The sequence below is a fragment of the Sinohyriopsis cumingii genome, chromosome 3, assembly GCF_028554795.1.
Source record: "Sinohyriopsis cumingii isolate HCF-2022 chromosome 3, ASM2855479v2, whole genome shotgun sequence".
Lineage (NCBI taxonomy): Eukaryota > Metazoa > Mollusca > Bivalvia > Unionida > Unionidae > Sinohyriopsis > Sinohyriopsis cumingii.
Window position 1 is genome coordinate 5,912,168 of NC_142963.1, and position 17,902 is coordinate 5,930,069.

The 17,902-nt window shown below is 38.4% G+C and overlaps 1 protein-coding gene across 3 annotated transcripts in view; it reads left to right on the forward strand.

Moving 5' to 3' along the window:
* The window catches only part of LOC149802416 (caspase-3-like), a 195,081-nt gene that overhangs the window by 84,174 nt on the left and 93,005 nt on the right, over positions 1–17,902 (forward strand). For all 3 annotated transcript variants that reach the window (XM_089951621.1, XM_089951624.1, XM_089951623.1), the window contains one exon: positions 15,428–15,675. In XM_089951621.1, the coding sequence (XP_089807747.1) occupies positions 15,428–15,675 (248 nt within the window). The remainder of the gene's footprint in view (positions 1–15,427; positions 15,676–17,902) is intronic.

Genomic DNA, 17,902 nt, shown 5'->3' on the forward strand with positions numbered 1-17,902 from the left:
TCTTTGAGACTAGCTTCTAAGACACGAGCTCGTATTTGTGGATTTTTTTCTCGACTGATGCCATACAAGGCACGAATCAATTTGACGGGAAGATGCGACTGAAGGGACGTCATGTTCAAAATGTGTGTGAGACAGACGAAAAGGGTCTGAGGTTTTTATAGATTTTTTTGTGGAGTGAAATTAAGTCGAGGACGGAGACGTGTACAGAACAGGCCCTCCGTCTTGGCACCAGTGGTGAAACAAATGGGTACGAAATCGCAAATCCTCGGGGGTCGTAGGTTTCAAATCGACGAGTAAATAGGCTTGTGGAGTTTGAGTGGCATCGTCGTACGCCTGAGTCAGCCAAGGCGTTCCTAACTGTTTGGCTAAGACTTGCACTTGCGATTTATCTCGAGGGCTTTTAAACAAGACCACGTAATGCGCATTGAGACTGATGGTGCGATGGGCTTTACTTTGTTGAAACAAATTTTGGGTGATGTAAACGACACTGGCATTACGGTGATGCCCTTTGCGCGTGAACCACAGTTTAATTTCTTCTTCGTCTTCTCCTAACATGTCGTCAAAAATGACCAAATGGGTTTGACGGGAGTCAGAGACGACGCCATCGTCTTCTTTAGGAATGCCTTCCACAAACACGATGGAATCGCCTTGACTTTCTCGCAAGAGGCTGTACGCCGATTGCCACTCTTTGTAACATCACACGATCCGTTGAGGTGGCCGATCGATCAAATGATGTTTATGTTCGATCAAACGTTTGACGAATTCGGTTTTGCCTGAACCGCTAGGTCCAGCAATGAGCATGTTAAAGGGATGGCGAAGATACAAAGCCTCCCAACTGGCACGATCTAAGTGTTCGTCGATGACTTTGACAGTAGAGGAAGAGGGAGCAGAGACAGCAGAGGTAGCCATAGTGTTAGGAATGTCACTTGTGACATGAAAACAAACAAGACGAGAGTTTATATACTTTTTTTCAGAACACGTTTATTGAATGTTTTAAACATGAATACGAAAGACAAAAATACATAAAAGCCAAAGGCTTAAGTACAAGGATAAAAGGCACATGATAACCATTAACGTGGAATAAAAACAAGTGTCTGTACAACATGTTTTGGGTAAAGTTCTGACCAGTTCTATAGGGGGTAAGGTCACACAAGTGTCCTCCCGAAAGGGTCTTTCAGGGCTGTCCAAGACAGTCCTGTCCTGAGTGACGGTTTCTTCTGGCACCGTCGCTAACACAGGTTGAAAAGTAACTTTTTTCCTTGAACAACTCTCGTGCATAGTGGGCCACTTCTTGGGTCCAAGCCTCAAAATCCCATTCTTTCCAGGCACGGACATCTGTCCAATGGGGATGTAAGTCACAAGCTACACACACATCGTCATACACGTCTTGGGTAGCTAAAAGTTGACGTATCTTTTTTTCCTGTTGAGGTCGAGAAGTATCCAGATGAAAACGCAAGGCTTTGAGCAAAAGGAGTCTCTCGTGACCATTTAAGGCCATTGAGGTGGTAAGTACTGTTCGTAAAGAGTCCACAACGAATCGGCTGGTAAACGAAATCCCAGAAAACAAGTCACTAAGACACACACCACTTGTCGACCCAAATTGAATGGATACAGTTCTTGTAATAATTGATGGTAATGATCCACGGTTTGAATATGGTCATTGAGTTCCTTCCACGGAATCTGTTCGATCACATACGACATAAGTCGCGGCATGGCAGCCTGTTTTTATAGTCTCTTTGTTTCGGAAGCAATACACGTACTTTCTAGCCAGAGATCTTCGTTCTCCAGTGGGGAATCTAAATGTTGCATACTGCAACCGAGACGTCAGACTTTGTTTAGAAGTTTCCTCTTCCGCTAAGTAGATTCCACGTAAAATATGTCGGTAATCCTTTACCTTGTCTTTCTCAATGTGTTGCACTAGGTGAATCTCGAAGTAACCAAAATGATCAACACGTGGATCATCGGAGGCCTGGAAGTATTAAACAAGGTCTGACCACTGAAACAATTTCTGACGAATCAGTTCTCTTATACCATTCAGGTACCAGTGGTTAAAAATCTGGTGACGTAACGAATGCAATTATTCTTTACGTTTGACTTGTATTTTGACCAGCTCTCGGTAAATGCGTTCTCTCAATTCCACAGGCAGAGCACAAATGTTCTCTTGTAAAGTGTCCATGAATAGGTCAGTCCGTACAATTCACAATCTTCTCCTAGAGCAAAAGTAATCCACATAGTGAGTAATTTCTGACCACTGCCATTTAGGGTAACGTCCAAGAATCTCACTGAACTCTTTTGATGTAAACGGTCTAGAGTAATACAATAGGACGAATGCACACTTGACCCAAAGAAATCTAACACACTGGTTGACTTTTTTCACTTTCCTCTGGTGAATTTCACGGCAAAAAAGTTCTACAGTGACCTATTGAGATTTCACTCTGGCAAGTCCCTGCCAAACTTCCATGTAAATCTTCTCTTGCAGTTCTTTAGGTAATGATTCAATATCGTTTTTGAAATGAAGTTTAAATACTGGTCTAGGTGATGTCCAACATTTGACTCCTAGCCAAACTGGTTTCTTCTTCGTCAACGACATGGTAAGTTACTTTAATGTCTCGGTCCCACTAAGGGTAAGTAATGACAATTCGGTGACCATCGAGCATGTTCTACGTAGGCCGAATCTTGTGGTTCCCAGTAATGAAGTGACACACCGCAACTGAAGCACTTGACTTTATCTCCTTCGCCCAAGTAGAAAAATCCGGCTCTGGCTAATTCTTCGGGGCTCGGTCCTCCCAGATACTTAGGCCATTTTCCTTTGAACGATTGAAGACGATTTTCAAAGTCGCAGTATTCCGACAAACGCACAGGAAACGAATATTCGTCTTTCACAGGTTCGTTTCGATGAGGGTTGGGTGACATGAACAGGAGTTTGCTCAGGGCTGGATGACATCCGTAGGGGGGTAGACGTGAAGGTGAACATTCCCCTTTAAAACGAAACTCAGTAAAATGTCCAAGAGGACGAGCGGCATCGCTTTCGCATCCCTCAGGTTTGACACGCACAGCATCACTTTCCATGATAGGGGTCGTAAGAGCAAAGTTCCCATGATGCTTTACGGCATCGCTAAGGTCACAACGTACAGCATCGTACCCATCGTAAGGCTCACAATCGCATTCCAATTCAGAAGCCCCACACTTGAATTGTGCCTTTCTAAACAACTTGTTTCGTGTTTCTCTGAAAGTATTCATCTTGTTCGCTCGGTCTTGGTAGTCACAATCAACTATCGATCTTGCCTAGGGTTCCTTTTTATATACAGACCAATACCGACGTGTCCATACGGTAAGGTGAAATGATTGGGAAGTCGAACTCGCTTCTGGTACACGATTTGATAGATTTTTTCCAGGGGACGACTGACGATGTGGTGAGTGGGTAAACGTACAATCTTGTTCGGTCGGTGAGTGGTCACTTTAAAGTTTCCATCCTCTCCGGATTGCAAGGCTTCTTTCAATACCCCAAAGTTGACCACTCGACTGGTACGATAATTCAGAGTCAGTCCTTTCACTTTGCACTCCGTGTGCACTTCTCCTTGTTTGTCCCGGTATTCGTAACCGTAATTTTTAGGACCGCCGTATTGTCGAATGTTTTTCAGGTCCATGTGTTCCGTGAACAATTGCGGGTGCCCTACAGGAAAGTGACAATATTTGCACACGTAGGGATACAACGAACACACGTCCAAGTATTTGATTTCTTCTCCTTTCTCTTCGTCGGCTTGGTACAGCAAACAGGTGGCATTGGTCCTTCCTCCATACAAACTATCCCTCGGGTTCAGCGGGTCCATGAACTGGTAACTTTCCACGAGGCGTTTAAACTCGGGATCGGTTTTCATACGGTGATCGTACTCGTGTTCCCACATTTCCAGCACTTGGTATCCTTCCTGTTCTAACTTTAGGCGTCGCTGACAAGTGTCCTGGTACAAGTCTTCCATGGTTCGTTGCAAAAACTGATTTTTAGTGCTACGATCAGGGTAACAGACGGGACATCCGTGAAATAAGCAACCGTTAAACTCGTACACGATCTTTGGGTTTTCTAAGTCCCAGCCATCGACGAATACGTTCTGATGGTCTTTTCACCCCCTCCGTTGCGGGCATGCTGAATCCATTTGTCTTCCTTGTCGCACAAGTAATGTAACCAGCGTAGGGCTTTGACCGAGTATTGACGTTTGACAAAGTTGGTCGTTTGAGGGCTGATGACAGCCACGGTGTTTTCAGGCATGAATCGTTGTCGATACACTAAGGAACACGCTTTGGCAATGGTGCAAGCTTCTTTCAAAGGTTCGACCCCTCCGTGTTCCATGAACAGTTCTCGAAATTTTCCACAGCAACGCCGTAAAATGTCCACGTCGGAACGACAATACTTTAGCATTTCTTCCTGAAAGTCGAAAGGGTCCGAGGCGTGAGCCTGGTACCAAGCGTAGAACGCTTCTCGTTGTTCGGTACGCATGTTGTCGGGGTCGTAATAGTGAGCCTCAGGTAATTGTGGTAGAACGGCGTGTTGATTGGCTTCCGTATTGAAAAAGTGTGGAAAGTACCCTTTAGCCATTTCTGTCATTCCAAACGTTTTAGGCATTCGGCTCAAAGGCATGGCCAAGTAACTCATCGAATCTTTAAACTGTACTTGTCCCACTTGCATGAAAATGATTTTGGCTCCGTTCAAAGTCACTTTAGGACGCTCGGTGCCTTGTTCCATATAGTATCTGAGAAGAAACTGTCCATCGTATCCGGAGAAATTGTGAGCCATCACCGTGGCATGACGATGACAATCTCCTTAACGTTTGATGTCCTCTTGGCTCCACGTCTTGTCGATGGGGTCTAAAACCCATTGGGCAAAATCGGCTAACGTGTTCGGTACCCGAAAGATTTTTTCACGCCCTCCGGGAATCTTGCTACAGTGAGGGCAATGACTGAAGATAGGTTCTTGAATGCACTTCTCGCACGCTCGATGAGCCACGCAGAAATTAGAAATGTGAATACCGGTCTCTTGCATGCATTCGAAATCGAAAAAGATGAAATTGCCTTTCTTCTTGTGACCGTCCTCTTTCTCTGGTGGAGGTTGGTATTTTTGCACGTAGCATTGGTGTTCCAAGTCCACGATGTGGTGACAAATGTGACATTTTTTCTTTCCTCGACATACGTGTGCCTTGGCAGTATTGGTACATATGCCTTGTCCACACGTAGGGCACAATCTCAGGAGTTGACAAGCACATTTCTGCTGTGAACCTTGCGTCCTCAGATGTTGTTGCTAACAGGTAGAGCTGACAAACGTGCGCAAACAAGTTGAACAAGGCACTGGTCCTTCGCTCAGACAGGGTGAAGAGGCCAAACATCCTGAACATTTCAATCCACAATGCTTGTGTTGCTCTCGATTATTATAACCATAGTCACATTTCTCACAGTAATAACCGTATCCCAGGAATGCAGTGATACTGGTAATGGTATCGAAATGGTCATCGTGATAATAGACATGAATGTATTTTCCGTCCTTAAAGTCTTAAAGTCCTTAAAGTCTTGGCCTCGAAACAACAGAGGTCCGCGCACTTCTTGAGGGTGCACTTTCAAGGTGTATCGTGGAGCTAGGGCATCTTGCAATTTTTGCATCTCAGGAATGCCACAGGGTGTGTCTTTGGACAGTCCGGCTTGTTGCAACAGGAGTTCTGCTTCATTTCGTTGTTTGGCTCGGTCGGATCGTTGAATAGTGTCCCAGGTTCTTTTCCATTCTACCGTGTCGTTCTTGTTGGCATAGGTTCGTCCCACCACGATGGCACGGGCTAAACACATCTGGTCTTGAGGGTTGTGAATTTGGACAAGGCTACGCTTAATGCTGCGAAGCTCGTTCACCAATAACATCTTTTTTCGTCCGGTCCCTTGAGGAGGAGAGACGTGGGTCATGTCCAGTGTGGCTTTACCATCGGTGATGTCAAACTGATCATTAGATTGTTGCACGTGTTGAACCTTGTCCATGACTTTGGAAGCGGTCAATTTTGCAGGGGTGCTAAACTCGATCCAAACAGGGGATTTCAAACCGTCGTGTTGTATGGAAAGTCTCAAGCGATCGTCTTCTTTGGGTTGACATTGTCGCTTGAGTGCGGTGAGCAAAGAATCCCACACCCCAGTGATGAACACTTCTGCTTTCTCTAACGGTACTTCAGCCTTGAAATCTTTAAACTTCACCGTGTATTTGTAAGCTGTGGTTCTAAATTTTCTAGAGGAGCGCTTTTCTGTCTCTCGAATGGAATAGTATTTTTCAGGGTTGACTAAGGGTGGCGAACTTGGTTTAGAGGGTTCAAATTCTGGTTCACTCATGTCCTCTTCAAAATCACTGGCATGAATTTGTGCCAAGACTTCAGCTCTGGTACGAGGTGATAGATCACGTTTCTGCCTCTTACTTTCTTCTTCTTCTTCTTTCTTCTCGAATGAATAGGATCGTTTCATCTTGAGTGCAAAACGTCAAATGACACAAGTTTAAACACCATAGACTAATTTATAGTCATGGCAGACCAGCTTATATAAAAGGGTGTGTGTCTTGTCCTTTCACTATTCATTTCACTCTCAAACCGAGCACAACGATGGAAGAGACTACCCAGATGGAACGTTTCATCAGAGCTTTGCGAGGGGTCATTAGAAATTTCTCTTCAGACCAGCCGACGGACTACTCTCCTTCCTTTCGAGATAAAAGTCAAGATACTTGCTATATCTGTCAGAAGAAAGGGCATTGGTCTTCAGAGTGTCCAGACCGTCAAAAAAGAAAAAGAAAAAAAACAGGGGCTATAAAAGACAAAAGTCAAGATACCTGTTATTATTGTCAAAACAAAGGACATTGGTCTCCAGATTGCCCAAAAAAGAAAGAAGAGGAGTCAGAAGAAAAGAGGGATTCTTCAGAAGAAGAGAGGGATTCTTCAGAGGAAGAGAGGGATTCTTCAGAGGAAGAAGAGGAAGAAAGAAGACAATTCTATGTACAAGAGGCAAAGAAAAAGAAACAGGAGAAGAAAAGAAGAAGGGAAGAAAGTGAAGAGGAAGAAGAGGAAAAGACGGTGAAGAAATTTAAAAAACAGAGAGAGTAAACAAGGAGACAGAAGAAGTTAATGAACTTTTTAAAGTGTTCTGTTGTGAATTGTGAATTGGATTGTAACAATGGATAAAAGAATAAATTAATTATATAAGGTAAGTGTCTTTGAGTTTTGATTTTAAAATAAGAACGTACACTCACGCACTCATACACAGACACGTACTATGGGGTAAAATGGGTTGATTTTTTTTTTTTGAGTTATTGGCAATTGAAATTGTATTTCTTTTCGAGAAATGTGGGTGGCCCTGAAAAGGGCCTTTTTCTGGTGTAGGGTTGAGTTTAAGCAATCAACTTTAACTGCCTTAAGCCTTTGCCACGGCCGATGCCTACTTCTGATGATGATGATTGGGTTGAAATCACTAAGGGTGGTACGGTAGGCTTAGTCACAGGGTTGGCGTGTTTAGCTCGGGAAGGTCGTATTCTCTTCGGTCGTGATAAAGAAGTCTGATACATTTGTTTCAGACTTCTTAACTCCGCTAAAATGTCCAACAGTACCGTGACCGTTTGATTTTCACCTCTTGTTTCTTTGCTGATACTTCTTGTTGTTGTTGTTGTTTTTTTCTTACCTCTTCTTCTTGCTGTTGCTGTTGCTGTAGGAGAAAAGCTTGTTCCGCTTCCTTTTGTCGTTGTATAAATTTCTCCAATTCTTCTTTCTGTCTCTGTCTAAAATTCTCCACTTGCGGTAATGAAGAAGGTAACGAAGGTTCCGGAACAAATTCTTGCGAGGTAAGAAAATCCACAAAATCCCAATTTACCTCTTCTGAAAGTAAGTCCGGGTTCCCTTGGGTGGTCTCCCCTGTTGGTGCACCCCAATGGATCGTTTTCTGAGTTTCCGTCATGTTGAATCACTGTCGCATAGATTGACTGCACACAGGTCCTAGCGAATCTATATAGACCACGTGACGTCACAAACGGCTCTCTTCGGATTGGATGCGGGCTGACTGAATTTTGTAACGCGTGTTCGGATTGGTGAATGAACTCAATCCGTTTCAATCCTTCCTCTGCCTATAAATAAGCGCAGTTCACTGCATTGATTCACCTGTTCTCGTCGCTTCAAGATGTGGACCACAGTTGAATCATCCACCCTTGTGTCTTCAATGATGTTTAGGACGGACATGCTCATGTATGTCAGGTCCAAGTGGACTGTTGTTGATAGGACAGATACTAGTCTATGGATGAGAAGAGTTTACATAGAAAGACAAGGATGTCTCAAGAGGGTACTTGTGTATGCACCTGCAGTTAGAAGGAGTTTAAGAAGAAGAAGATGTGACAGATGCCATCTATGTTAATATTAACATAAATCCAAAGGCCCTTTTCAGGGCCACCCACATTTCTCGAAAAGAGAATGACTTTCAATTGCCTACCCCTTTTCTTAAAAAAATTTTTTTTTAAAATTTTAAAAAAAAATAAAAAAAATCCCATGTTCAATTTCCCTTGACGCTATACAGTCCCACCCTGTTTAAATTCCTTTGTCGCTCAACAGTCCCACGACTTTTCTCCATGTTCATTTCCCTTGTCGCTCAACAGTCCCACGATTTTTCTCCCATGTTAATTTCCCTTGTCGCTCAACAGTCCCACGATTTTTTCTCCCATGTTAATTTCCCTTGTCGCTATATGTTCCCACGATTTTTCTCCCATGTTAAATTTCCCTTGTCGCTATATGTTCCCAGGGGGGTCTGTAATGCTAATTTCCATTGTCGCCTTAGTATCCCTATTTACTACTGACATGCTTTTTATCGTTCATTTGAATGTACCAATACCTTTGTCGTGTCATAACTTTGCACTAAATTTTGTGATTAAATACAACCAGAATTACTGAGTGATGGAAACTTTAAAAATCTAATGCTGCGTATGAAATAGAAAGTAAATGGCTGCAACCTGAATTGTATTCTTGAAAGTATTATTTTATTACAAGTTGCATATTTTAAAGAAATCGTATAACAACAAGACCACCGAGACTGTTGCCAACAACATTCATTACAATAAATTTCACATCGGCTGCCAATCGTATGGCGGTGTCATTAGCAACGACTTCATTTTCATTACCAGTATGCCAGCTGGGGTCGATTTTCTACATTTCGAAAATTGCATCCATAGCCGCTTCATAATTCCCCAACCAGATCATATTTCCACATGCTTGAGCATCTTTATCGTTTGACGGACATGTGCCTTTCTTCGACTTCAGAAAAGTATGGTAATGCTTTTCATGGCTGCATTGTATACGTTTAGTGTATAAACCTCGATACGTTAGTCTAGACATCTATTGCAAAAATGCTGCATAAACTGAGCGTAAATAAAACTCCTAACGATATCTCTTGGGGTTATTTTCTGTTTGTTTTTTTCTTCTTTTGTTTGTTTGTTTTCTATGCAATAAACAAGTGTTGTATTCCATGATCATATCATATTGGATTCCTCGAAAAAGTGTATATTTATAAACACACATTCGAATTGGTTAATGTCACATAGGTCAGGTTAGACTAGAGAGAAAGAGAACGGTTATTGTGCCACATAGGTCAAGTGAGAGCGAGCGAGCGAGAGAGAGAGAGAGAACGGTTATTGCCACATAGGTCAAGAGAGAGAGAGAGAGAGAGAGAGAGAGCGGTTATAAGTCAAGTTAGGATCTATTTGAGGCTGTTCGCATGATAATTATTCATTCCTGTTTTAATATCTGTATTGTTAAATCAGTGTTTTAGTTGTGTTTAATTTTAATTTGAGAGGATTTATTCTTTAAATTCTTTTGGTATTCTACAATATTTTGTACATTATATGAGTTAACTCTGAAATATGAAATCGATCGTGTCCAGACCGAACTCAGATACTTGAAGAAAATCATATGGAAAGAACAATGTTCCCAGAGGATGTGGGATTTGAATCTTCTTTAATAAATATTGAAAAGGATTTTTTTCCTCTTGGAGTTTGTGTTGCAGTGGGATTCAATGGTGTGGTGTAAGGCAAACGCTTTATAAAAAAAAAAAAAAAAAAAAAAAAAAAAAAACAGGTTGCTAAATCAATGCATACGGTAAACCTAAGTAAACAGAATAACATTGAAATTTCAATAACTATCGATTTATAAGAGCTCAGTACCAAAGCTATATATCAAAGCATAAACCCATCATTCATGCATGCTTATATAAGCCGTGTCAAGTTTGCAAAATTTATCTGATTGAAACATGTACCACCAATTTCGCCCTGAAGAAAAAAATTATTTTCATTATCAGGGTTTCTAAACCATGCTAGTAAGAAGTTGAGAGTAAAAATTACATCCCTCTTGTTTCACTTAATGATAGAATCAACGTTTTTACTGTTGTTTTTTTATCTAATGTTTACGTCTCGTTATCAACGAATCATGTTCCCACAAACTATATAGTGTCTATTTTATATCCATCCATTTATAAACTGGTTCTAGTCCTTTTTGTATAGTTAGTACTGTGAATCCTCACGTGGACTTGTAGTAAGTTATGTACTTAGGCTTAATTAGGAAGCATCTCCTTCACGCACATACTTCTGCTGCTTCAAAGTGACATTTTTAGTTCTTAATACAGTTGAACCTGTATAATCCGGTTTACGAAGACGACCAAAACTTCTGACCGGATAAAACAGTGACTCAAGTCCTTGTCAGACATTAGTAATCTGAGATGGACTGGTATTGTTAGAGATCTATATATTTCACCTTTGTGATCGTACACATTTATCTTTGATATGTTATCTTGCATAATTATAGGAACGAAAAGGCACAGCAGCAAGAAAGAGAACGCAACCATGTTTCAAAAGCTAGAAATAACCTTTATCTTACATATTAAATATAATATAGAAAAAGCAACACGGGCCAGGCTATCCATTTAAATGGAAGTGAAGCATACGCCTACGTGCATTCACTTAATCGTTCCAAATATTAGTTGTCGAAAATGCAGAAATCTGCATTCTCCATCGGATGCATTAGTTATTAGTTACATGTTAGACTAAGTTACATATGTTTTTACACTCAACACACTCCAGCCAAAATCAATAACATATTTAACATAATCGATACGAAATTGATCATGGAAAAACAACACACAGATTACTAAAAATTATAAATATTATCTTCATTTTCTCATACATCTGGGCTAAAAGCGTAAAATGTATATCCTAATAATTACATTATATACATAGTAGTTAAATTGTAAACCCATATAATTAAATTGTACACCCTAATAGACCAAGTGTATACCCTAAAAGTTAAATTGTATACCCTAATAGATAAAGTTTGCATCCTAATAGTTGAATTGCATACCCTAATAGATACATTGTATACCCTAATAGAATACATTGTATACCCTAATAGATAAATTGTATACCCTAATAGTTAAATTGTATACCCTAATAGAATACATTGTATACCCTAATAGATATTTTTAGATCTTAATAGACGATATAAGCAAGTTTGAATCATTGTCGCTACAGTAGACCGTTCTTCAACATCTGTGGACATGTCCTCGTGCCAATACAACGTTTACAACACATTCGCTTGCGTCAGTGATATCACAACCAAACAATAAAAACCATTCATGCACAAATTTCCTAACTCGCTTGCATCTTTAAAATGAAATTTCCTATCATCACAGATTCTGACTTGCTATCGTGTATTGAACACACTTCAGAAAGTAATTTGTCTTTACTGTCAGAATAATTTACTCGATGGCAGGTTTAATAGAATAGCAGATGTCTCGTATTAAGAGGATCGTTTTGTTTAATCATTTTCTATTGAAACCGGATTTTGTTCTTGAAAATCCATGTCTAAAACGGCAAGATATGTATTGTTTTGTTGCGTATCTAAGTGACATATTGGAAATGGTACAAAATAGTACAACATACCTCCAAGTTCTAGATTGGTAATTGTATAAAATAGCCTATACATTATTTTTTGGCAATTGCACAAAATAACGTCTACGTTACACATTAGAAATAGTATAACTGACCTCCACGTTACACGTTGGAAATGGTCCAAAATAACCTCTACGTTACACGTTGGAAATGGTACCAAAAAAATACTCAAAGTTACACTTTGGAAATAGTATAAATTACCTGAAGTTACACCTTGGAAATGGTCCAAAATAACCTCTTCGTTACACGTTGGAAATTGTCCAAATAACCTCTAAGTTACACAGTAGAAATGGTACAAAATAACATCTATGTTACACGTTGGAAGTGTTACAAAATAACCTCAAGTTACGAGTTAGAAATTATACCAAAAAGCCTCTGAATAAGACAATAGCATGTGCTCGCAACAGAACACATTGGTAAGAGACAGTTATCAGACGTAAGACGGTACGGTGTGATGATTATAGTATATTATTATAGTATTATGATTATAAATGATCACAATAGTATAATGCAAGAAACACGATAAGTAAAATAATGCAGTTGTTTGTATATTCTAATTTTACAGTACTCTATCTCAAATATAATCTTTTTAAAATGGAGTCATGCGTGTATAATAATAACCAGCAGGGAAATTGAATTATACTTCAAACTTTCAAAACTTTCACAATGCTCTTCAGAAAGCAAATACTACAGTCTGTCTCCGATGCGTAATGAACCGTACCCAGCCTCGTGTCTATTTTTTATTTGCATTCATCAATGATCTAGTAGAAACAAATATTTTTATCTGAATATTTTAATTATTAATTTCATCTACACGCACATGAAGTGGCTCTTTCTGTCCTATATAATGCCTAGGATTCCTTATTGTTCATTTATGCTATTCCCCGTGATATCAGTAACTCGACTCGTTTATTCTTTGTATTCCTGATTTACTAATAAACAGCTATGCATCTAACCAGGAACAAATACACTTCTATATGATATCATGAACCAATACACTTCTATCTTATATCATGAACCAATATACTTCTGTCTTATATCATGAACCAATATACTTCTGTCTTATATCATGAACCAATATGCTTCTACCTTATGTCATGAACCAATACACTTCTTCTATCTTAGACTATGAACCAATACACCTCTATATGATATCATGGATTAATACACTTCTATCTGATATCATGAACCAATACACTTCTATCTTTTATCATGAACTAATACACTTCTATCTGATATCATGAACCAATACACTTATATCTTATACAACTAACCAGATCTTATCTCTATTATATCTCAAAACCTACTGCTCCTATTCTGAGAGACCCTTCATTCTTATCTCAGATCACGCCCACATTAATTTTGTAATTAGCTTGGGTCTGGGGCACCGTGACAGCAACAACAACAATGCTACTACTACTACTACTACTACTAGTAATAATAATAATGATAATAATAATAATAATAATAATGGTGTTAAATTTACTTGCTTGTTTAAATGTAGTCACAGCAGCTATTTTAAATACTACTTAATTATGAATTTAAAAAAAATATACAGCTATTTTTATTAACACTGCATGTATTTTGGCACGTGTCGCATGTAATTTTAAAAAATGATAAAATATATATCCTACTTACATTTCATTTTACAAGTCAGATAATTTTTTCACTATAGCTTCATCCCCTTAAATTTACTGATTATAGCGGCTGGTATCTTGCACGTTGAATACTGTCTGGTTGTACCGAATTTTATCTTTACCTGCCCGAGTATCCGTGTCACGCCCATGCACCTTACGTTATATATTAGGCTGTCAGTCTAATAGAAATAGTATTTCTTTAGCATTGCGCTCGAGTTTAACAATGTCTTTTTTCCAAATTAAAAACGTTTGCTCTGAAGGAATAATGTTTGGTGTGAAATTTTTGCATTGGCGAGTCTGTGTTTTTCAGACTACAGGACTGGTTTACTTCATCGTCTTCGATATGCTCCGAATAATTTCTTCAATTTGGAATTTATATCCATCTTAACGCTTGCCCTTTTGAGTTTGTTACAATTTTTGAGAAATAATAGAACAAAACATTGCAAATATTAGATGCAAACGAAATTTTTTAAAACCTTATGTATAGTCCTAGGATCTTCACCCCTTCACTGAAAATGGAATTTTCCAGGAGCCAGAACAGGAGAGTGAAGAGGCTGCTTTGTTCGTTTGTTTGTTGATGATGTTATTTTTACACCGAAAACTCCTTTTGCATGGAGTCGCAAACAGGATGACAGAGGTAGAGACCCCCTGGAGATAATCAGGTTAGAAGAGGTTATACATTATAAAGTGATGAATGAAATGTTTTGTGCATCATTCATATCCTTGATGCATTTCATTTTTTAAATAGGGTGGGTGGAGGCAAATCTGCTTGGAGGGTATGCCAATACTTTAGCTGCAAGTTGACAAGACAAACATTTAAAAGCATTGCTACCAACCTGGTAACACCGAAACTATGGCATAGGAAAAACGAGGCGTTGAATATATCACGCAATATATTAATCTTCAGTCGTAGCATTAACTGCTACTGAATTAAAAGGTTCCTTGAAGCACAAAGCTAAAGAAATACGTTTTTGATCCACCTAAATCCAATGTATCATTGAGCAAGTTAGCCGACTGAGCTGGCAAATTTAATCTGACTGTGGGTTTACAAGTGTATTGGGTTTCCATATTAAAATTTGTTACTTAGTCTTGTTATCAGAGGAAATAGAATTTTCAGCATCGTGATTTCTTTTAATAAAATGTCTTCGGAACCTTTTCATTTTTAAATTAGATTGTGGAATTTAATTGGTGTATACTACAATATTAAATTTAATTGCAATGATTTAATTTCACCACTGGTATTCTCAATTGATTGAAAATAGCCATGGCAACAGGGTGTTGCACGTCGTTTCAGATGTAAAAATAAAGCCTTTTAATTATCGCCCAGAACGTAATATGCTCTTTTCTAACGAGTAGAAGTTAATTTTCTACATTACCTGTCTCAAGGACTGGACTAAAACTCACAACGTTGAGTATATAATTTTCTAAATCCCGGACCAAATCAACGAGTATACAATTTACTATATAACTTGGACAGGACAAATTCCACTTAGAGATAATAAACTATCTTCTGTGAGGACCGGACCAAATAACCAACCTTGCACTTGCAAATAACTGACCACAATAAACATTAAGCATTTGTAATTTGAAGCAAGGATGAAAAGAAAGTTAGTTGGAGTTCATATTTATAATTATTGTCGCGTATTCTTTAGCACTTATATATATCAAGGTTATTGCAACATATATTTGTATATACGTTTACTCTATTGATATAAGAAAGAGAGCATCATCAATACTTCCAATTTCAAAATTACATTGTTTACACGTAAGTACTAATATGTTATTTATTTATTTATTTATTTATTCTTTTCAGTGTTGACAAGCACAATGTCCGCCCCGGTGCTCCCTCGGAACCGAATGAGTATAACTTCAACTACCGCCGTCGTGGTCTTTTCATCATCATCAATAACAAGAATTTCCTTCCTTGCACTGGCCAGGACGTGCGAGAAGGAACAGATATTGATGCTGAGCGATTGGAGGAAAGATTTCAAGATATGGGGTTTGAGGTCAAACGACATGATGATGTCACAAGTACCCGGCTAATGAAGATCATGAATGAAGGTATTGTTAAAAATTGAATAATTTGTCATTTTTATTGCATGTCTCCGTAATGTAAGTAATATCTTCATATGTCGAGAGTGTTAAAGATGCTAGCATTTGATTAAGCCTGAAGCGATTTGGATCTTCGGTGTTTGCAGCACAACGTCCATTTTATATTATGTGGAATTGACGACTTCGATAACTGGGGCCTGTAACATTTTAATTACAAGGAACGACACACCGTAGGAAAGACTATTTTAAAACAGCTTAGCCATCCTTCGGTACTACTAGACTTCGAAATGTTAGTTTTAATCAGATAAGTTCAGACGCTTGGTTTCTTGACTTTTATTGCATTTTAACTAACATAGAACATCTGCTAGCAGAGCAGTCCATTAATTTCCGATTTATCAAATTCATGTCTGGCTACAAAGAGAATTTATAATTGACATTTTTCCTAACGTGGTTCGATATCGATCCTTTCAAGCCGTATTTTAACACATAATAAACTAGTCACTCAAGCGTCATTTTAACACACAACAAACTAGTCTTTCTAGCTGCATTTTAAACAGTCATTCTAGTCGATTTTGGCACAAAATAGACTAGTCATTCAAGTAGCAATTTAACACACAATAAACTAGTCACTCAAGTGTCATTTTAACACACAGCAAACTATTCATTCTAGTCGCATTTTAACACAGTCATTCTAGTCGATTTTGGTACAAAATAAACTAGTCATTCAAGTAGCAATTTAACACACAATAAACTAGTCACTCAAGTGGCATTTTAATACACAATAAACTAGTGACTCAAGTCGCATTTTAACACACAATAAACTAGTCACTCAAGTCGCATTTTAACACACAATAAACTAGTCATTCTAGTAGAATTTTAGCACAAAATAGTCTAGTCATTCAAGTAGCAATTTGACACACAATAAACTAGTCACTCAAGTCGCATTTTAACACACGATAAACTAGTCATTCAAGTAGCAATTTAACACAATAAACTAGTCACTCAAGTCACATTTTAACACACAATAAACTAGTCATTCTATTCGAATTTTAACACAAAATAGACTAGTCATTCAAGTAGTATCTTAACACACAATAAACTAGTCACTCAAGTCGCAATTTATCAAATAATAAACTAGTCACTCAAGTCGCATTTTAACACACAATCAGCTAGTCATCGCATTCAAATTAAGAAAGTTATTGTATTTCCTAATTTAAAACTAACAATATTATCTCCATGCGACTATCTGCCGAAATCATATCATAATTGCATAAGAGTTTCTCGTTCAAATTTTATAAGAGAAAACTGATCGAATTGCTCTTTTCTGATTTAGTTCTGTTGTCTAATTTGGCTCATTGACACATTTTACATTCTTTATAATGTTTTGGGATAGGCGCAGATTGTGGTTCATTTTCAACGTCCAGTCCACCTGTGTTAAATTGTTGCTATTCGGTAGCAAGTCATATACGTCCCAGCTATAAGAGCACCTTACTGCGAGCAGCTAATGCGTTGAACTACGAGTACGCCGATCTCAGTGAACGATGTTCTCAGATGGGCTATAAATGTGTAGATACAGTATACCGTAACTCATTATATAATATAAACTGATCACTCACCTTTCCTCTGTTTCAGCAACTTATAATTAGAGGATCTGTTGTTATGCCTGTAAATTAAATCTACCGATTGTAGATTTAAATCTATCGATTGTAGATTAACGATCTTTACTGATTGTAGATTTAATCCTAACGATTGTAAATTCAAGTCTACCGATCGTATATTTTTCAACGTTTTCTACTTTAATCCACTTGGTGTTATATTATAGAATAAACAAATATCGATATACAAAATTAATAAATAATATCGTTGTCTTGTAGTGAAATTGAATTTCTGGTAAGTATGTTAAGTCGTACACCTTTGTAGACATCATTTCTTGTAGAGGCTGTAACCGTTACTGAAATGCACCAGAAATAAAAGGATTTTTGTGTTCAAATGAGATTTGTGGCTATCCTATTAGGCATATCAGTAAACATTGTGTCAAAACCCTCCATTTAGCGTTAGTGCCCCCAGTGTTTTGTACGAAATAAGGGGTTCAAGGAATAAGAAGTGTTCCTTTATCATTAGATAAAAGATATTCCTTTCGGAGAAGCCTACCTAGCAAGATACTAAAATGAAAATGTCTTTTTCACAGAACATACTAAGCATGATTTAAATGAAGATGAAAATTCGACAACAAGCA